The sequence below is a fragment of the Manihot esculenta genome, chromosome 16, assembly GCF_001659605.2.
Source record: "Manihot esculenta cultivar AM560-2 chromosome 16, M.esculenta_v8, whole genome shotgun sequence".
Taxonomy (NCBI): Eukaryota; Viridiplantae; Streptophyta; class Magnoliopsida; order Malpighiales; family Euphorbiaceae; genus Manihot; species Manihot esculenta.
The window spans coordinates 30,780,059-30,786,048 of record NC_035176.2 but is presented as its reverse complement, the minus strand read 5'-3'; the positions used below and the strand labels follow the sequence as shown (position 1 = coordinate 30,786,048).

Below are 5,990 nucleotides of genomic sequence, written 5' to 3'. Positions count from 1 at the left end.
TGGAAGAAAAGAAAAAATATCTTATTGAATGGGGGAATTTGGTTAAAATAAATAAGTAAAAAGCCAGAATGATGATTAACAGTTAACCTTTATTTTTTAATCCATTCGAAGATGGAGAAAGGATTAACTTATTACAAGACCACAGAGGCAAGAAGATGGACCCCACATGACTGTTCATTCTTCTAGTGTTGTTATAAAAGCAGTTGCCCAGTTCTCCCTGCACTCGCACACATAACTAATCCATAAATAAAAACTCCACAACTCCATTACGTTATCTAACTTTCAATTATAAACTCTCCCGAGCCTGCTTCTTTTTTCACTTTGTTTCTTAAAAGAATCAAAAATACAATCTTTCTTTAGAAAAACCCAAATCTTCATCTGCATGCAAAGCATTCAGCTAAGATAAAGAAAGAAAAATAAGTAAAGGGCAATTCTTTGATGAGGAATATGTCTAAGAGCAGCTTGTTTCTGTTTCTGCTGTTGTTTTTTGTTTCTTGGGTTTCTTCTGTTACTGCTTCTGTGTCTTATGACCATAAAGCTATTACCATCAATGGACAGAGAAGGATTCTTATTTCAGGCTCTATTCATTACCCAAGAAGTACTCCTGAGGTATCTGAAACTCCAATGTGGTTCACTCATTGTTCATTCAAAATTTTCATTAATGGCTGCTCTATTTTTTTTTTTTCTCTTTCGTGGGTTTTATCATTTATGGCCAGTTTTTTATTTTGTGTTGGGTTTTCTGGTGACTGTAGATGTGGCCGGATCTTATACAGAAGGCCAAAGAGGGAGGTCTGGATGTCATAGAAACTTACGTTTTCTGGAACGGACATGAGCCTTCACCTGGGAATGTAAATTCAAGTTACACTCTGTTCTTTTAATTTTCTTATGTTTTTTTCTGGCTCCAAAACTCATTTCCTTCTCATTTTCCCGGAAAACAAAATCAGTACTATTTTGAGGATAGGTATGATCTGGTCAAGTTTATCAAGCTGATACAACAAGCAGGACTTTATGCTCATCTTCGAATTGGACCCTACGTTTGCGCTGAGTGGAACTTTGGGTAATAACATATTAAAAATAACTTTAAAATCTCATTTTTCTTCTTTCAAAACTTACTCTGTTTTTGCTCTGTTTCTGGTTCAGGGGATTTCCTGTCTGGCTAAAATATGTCCCTGGTATTGAATTTAGAACTGACAACGGTCCTTTCAAGGTTGGTGGTTAGAATTTATCATTGCCATTTTCAATACTTTTTGCTCTTTGTCTTCACCAATGAAATTTGTCAATTTTAGCTAAATATTGTTTTTTATGATAATTACAATGAAGGCGGCAATGCAAAAGTTCACAGAGAAGATTGTCAGCATGATGAAGTCAGAAAAATTGTATGAAACTCAGGGAGGTCCAATAATTCTTTCTCAGGTTGGAAAATTACTCTATTCCATCATATAGTGTTTCTAGAATTGGGTTGAATTTTGTTTTTTTCTCTAAATTTCTCTCTCTTTTTTTACATAGTCAAAAAAAGATCTTTTCTAAAATGAATAGAATATTAACCCATGCCAATCGTTATCATGATTCTGGAAATGGGTTGTAAACTTGTAATCATTTGTTGACTGTGGTTCCAGATTTTTTTTTATTAAATGGCCAATCATTTATTGAGTATTTTATATTCTCCTTGTTGTTTGCTTGTAAACAGATAGAAAATGAATTTGGACCAGTTGAATGGGAGATTGGTGCACCAGGCAAAGCTTATACAAAATGGGCAGCTGAGATGGCAGTGGGTCTTGGTACTGGTGTTCCATGGGTCATGTGCAAGCAAGACGATGCCCCTGATCCTGTTGTAAGTAACTTTGTCAATTTTCCTCAACAGCTTCCTTTCCCTTTAATGTTGTCGTATTCTTATAGGTATTCTTGTTTTTTTCACATTCAGTGTCACCCTCCTTTCTTGGTGGGGTAAAATAATAATTTTGCCGTCGATTTAGGTGGCCCTTAAATAAAGAATTGAACTTTTAGCTTTGCTTTCCATTTGCAGTTTAATCTTATGGGTCCTATCAATCTCGTGTGTGTCTTTTGTTTGTTATACTCTGGAGTTTCTGGATTTTTTTTAACGTAAATGATGAGCATATCTCCTTCTCGATTGATGATAAGCTTTTTTGAACTTCGGAGTGAAGATTTTGCTCCAAAGTTTGCATGATTTCTTGTAAACATTATCTGGGTCAGGGTTTATGGAAAACTATATCTCTTTGATGATATGCAGATCAACACCTGTAATGGATTCTATTGTGAGAATTTCAAACCAAACAAGGATTACAAACCCAAGATATGGACTGAAAACTGGACTGGCTGGTAAGTCACTCAAATCATGAGACGACATGCTAAAACTTCCCCCTTTTTTTTCTGTTCTGAAATTGGTCATAATCTTTGTTGGAATTTGAGAGCTTTTTCTGAGAAAAATTTACTTGATCTTTCTCTCAGGTACACAGAATTTGGCGGTGCAGTTCCTTATAGACCAGCAGAAGATTTAGCATTTTCAGTTGCTAGATTTATACAGAACGGTGGTTCATTTGTAAACTATTATATGGTAAGCTACTTTTTGACAGTAAATTTATTCACCTGGTGTATCATGATCTGAAGGAGAAGCTTGCTAATTTTTCTCCATTTTCTACAGTACCATGGAGGAACTAACTTTGGCCGGACTGCTGGTGGTCCATTTATTGCTACTAGCTATGATTATGATGCCCCTATTGATGAATATGGTATGAATATCCACATAACTATCATTGCTTATGCATAATAATGGCTCACCTACTAAATAGGGTGCAATATTTAATTAGAGCAAGGCATAGTTCAGGCAGCAACTGAAAATCTTGCTTGAATCCATAGGGTGAGCTGATGAAAATTCCCCATGTTTTATGTCAGGATTAACAAGGGATCCGAAGTGGGGACACTTGAGAGATTTGCATAAAGCTATCAAGTTATGTGAACCTGCTTTAGTCTCTGTAGATCCCACAGTAACATCACTTGGGAGTAATCAAGAGGTAAGCTCAATTTTTGGATAAATTTATGTGCTAATGTGCATTTAAGTTGCAATCTTCTTGTGGGGTTTTGCTTATTATAAAATGTTTTGTAGGCTCATGTGTTCAAGTCAAAGTCATCCTGTGCAGCCTTCCTGGCAAACTATGACACCAAATACTCTGTTAAAGTAACGTTTGGCAGTGGGCAATATGACCTTCCACCTTGGTCTATCAGCATTCTTCCTGATTGCAAGACTGCAGTTTTTAACACTGCAAGGGTAAGTAGTAGCCACTCGGTAGAAAAAAACATCTTAATTTTCTTGAATTGAACATCATATGGCAATTTCTGTACAGCTTGGTGCGCAAAGCACGCAAATGAAGATGACGCCTGTTGGCAGTGCATTTTCTTGGCAATCATACATTGAAGAAGCTGCCTCTGGTTATACTGATGATACAACTACACTAGATGGATTGTGGGAGCAAATCAATGTCACAAGGGATGCTACAGATTATCTTTGGTACATGACAAAGTAAGTATATATAAAACTAATGATTACATTATCCTAGGAAAGTTGGGGCGGTTCAATGTAATTTTTCTCACATGTATTTTCTCTTGCTGTTTCAGTGTGAAGATAGATCCTAGTGAAGGATTTTTGAAAAGTGGACAAGATCCTCTTCTCACTGTATATTCAGCTGGGCATTCTTTGCATGTTTTCATCAATGGTCAACTATCAGGTGGATTGAATGGAGTATTGCTGGTTGTCAAGTTTCTACTTGACTTTTTATATTCTGTTGTATTAACTCAACAGTTTATTCTTATTGCAGGAACTGTTTATGGATCATTAAACAGTCCTAAGTTAACATTTAGCCAGAATGTGAAGTTGAATGCTGGTGTTAACAAGATTTCTTTGTTAAGTGTTGCAGTGGGTCTACAGGTTAGTTTTCACTTTTGTGATGTCTCTGCCAATAGTTACTGCAGAAAGTTATAATGTTTAAACTTTAAAGTTATTCTATTTTCTTGTTGGTGATTCTCAGAATGTGGGTGTGCACTTCGAAAGATGGAATGTTGGAGTTCTTGGCCCAGTCACACTGAAGGGTTTGAATGAGGGGACAACAGACCTGTCAGGATGGAAATGGTCTTACAAGGTTTGTTTAAGGATTCATTCGTATGGAAATAATTCTGACAGCCCTATCTCCTCCTCTTCTTTCCATGTATATTTTGTCCTACTAAAATTAGTAACCAGCTAGAGAATCACTTATTTGCATGTTTCTGAGCAGATTGGTCTAAAAGGTGAAGCATTAAACCTTCACACTGTCACTGGGAGTTCATCTGTTGATTGGACAGAAGGAAAACTGTTGGCTAAAAAACAACCACTAACATGGTACAAGGTAAGGAGTTAGTTTTATGTTTTTCCATTTTTACTTTGTTCTGTTCTTTATCATATGAAGTGTTCTGTGAATTTACCAAGTGTTGTAATATTTTCAGACGACTTTTGATGCACCAGACGGCAATGACCCATTAGCTTTAGATATGGGTAGTATGGGAAAAGGTCAAATATGGGTAAATGGTCAGAGCATAGGACGCCATTGGCCTGCATATATAGCTCGTGGTAGTTGTGGCAGTTGCAACTATGCTGGAACTTACAATGATAAGAAATGCGGAAGTAATTGTGGAGAACCCTCCCAAAGATGGTGAGGCAACTTCTTCTCCTGGCTTGTTCTGCTGTCATTTGTTTATCTGATTTAAATATCTGTTGTAACGATGTTAACGATGTTGATCTCAGGTACCATGTTCCACGCTCCTGGCTGAAACCGAGTGGTAATCTATTAGTTGTTTTTGAAGAATGGGGTGGTGATGCAAGTGGAATTTCTTTGGTCAAAAGAACTATAGGAAGTGTTTGTGCTGATATATTTGAAGGGCAACCAGCATTGAAAAACTGGCAGATGATTGCACTGGGGAAACTTGACCGTCTCCAACCAAAAGCCCATTTATGGTGTCCTCCAGGGCAGAAGATCTCTAAGATCAAGTTTGCTAGCTATGGAATGCCCCAGGGAACTTGTGGAAGCTTCAGAGAAGGAAGTTGTCATGCTCACAAGTCATATGATGCTTTTGAAAAGGTATACAGACAACAAAAACAAATTTATTATAGAATTTTGTTTAAAGCTTGGATTCTGTAGATTTGTGAACTAACTTGTAGCATATTACAGAAGTGTGTCGGAAAGCAATCTTGTTCAGTAACTGTGGCTGCTGAAGTTTTCGGAGGAAATCCCTGTCCTGATTCTGAAAAGAAGCTTTCAGTTGAGGCTGTCTGCAGCTGAAGTCTGGAAGAACTGTATCTAGCCAAATAAATCAAGTCCCAAATAAGATCTTCAGTGCATAAACCATTGATTGATACAGCATTTATAAGATTTGAAGCTTAGCAAAAGTATAAATACATACCACACTCAATTTCGGCGAAGCCGAATATTTGTGAAGTGGTTGTGATGGTGCCTCATGTACATAGACAAGCTATTATTGGCCAAATACAGCTCAATGCAGCATACTTAGCCTTATTACAATCTGCAAAAATCTTAGTTCTTAGATCACTGATATCTGATACAAGTAATGTAAGCATTTGGCTTGCTGGGTTTGAAGCATTTTTTGTGCTTTTCATTTGTAAGAATAAAATGGAAAAGAGTAATACAGATTTTGTTAATTTCTATGTATTGAAGGGATTCTTCTTATCATTCATTTATTTTTCTGGAATTCTAGTTTGACACCAGTAGAATTCAAGATAGAAAATTAATAAGTCCTCTATCAAATTTTAATTGGGCTTAATCAATTACTAGTCTCAAATGATGAAGCTTTTTCAGAATTGTTTTTCCCTGCTTGGGTTGAGCGCCTCTAACAGGCTATCTAAGCAATCATAAGTTAATAACAACATTGATCATAAGGCTTTTAATAATTTAGCCATACACGAATCGATATTTATTGATATATTAATT

At 36.4% G+C, this 5,990-nt stretch overlaps 1 protein-coding gene across 4 annotated transcripts; it reads left to right on the top strand.

The window, feature by feature from the left end:
* The first annotated feature begins 221 nt into the window (after positions 1-221).
* On the top strand, positions 222-5,711 carry LOC110603837 (beta-galactosidase). Of its 4 annotated transcripts, none has more exons than XM_021741781.2 (19): positions 222-609; positions 753-848; positions 945-1,057; positions 1,141-1,207; positions 1,321-1,413; positions 1,688-1,831; positions 2,249-2,337; positions 2,467-2,572; positions 2,660-2,747; positions 2,911-3,029; positions 3,122-3,283; positions 3,360-3,535; positions 3,631-3,740; positions 3,831-3,940; positions 4,041-4,151; positions 4,284-4,394; positions 4,492-4,697; positions 4,790-5,123; positions 5,217-5,711. In XM_021741781.2, the coding sequence occupies exons 1-19, from the start codon at positions 439-441 to the stop codon at positions 5,322-5,324; spliced, it is 2,514 nt and encodes an 837-aa protein (XP_021597473.1). In that variant the 5' UTR covers positions 222-438; the 3' UTR covers positions 5,325-5,711. The 4 variants fall into 4 exon arrangements, with proteins under 4 accessions (XP_021597473.1, XP_021597471.1, XP_021597470.1 ...); XM_021741780.2 differs by having other exon boundaries at positions 223-609; positions 5,214-5,711; XM_021741779.2 differs by having other exon boundaries at positions 3,631-3,940.
* The last annotated feature ends 279 nt before the right edge of the window (positions 5,712-5,990 follow it).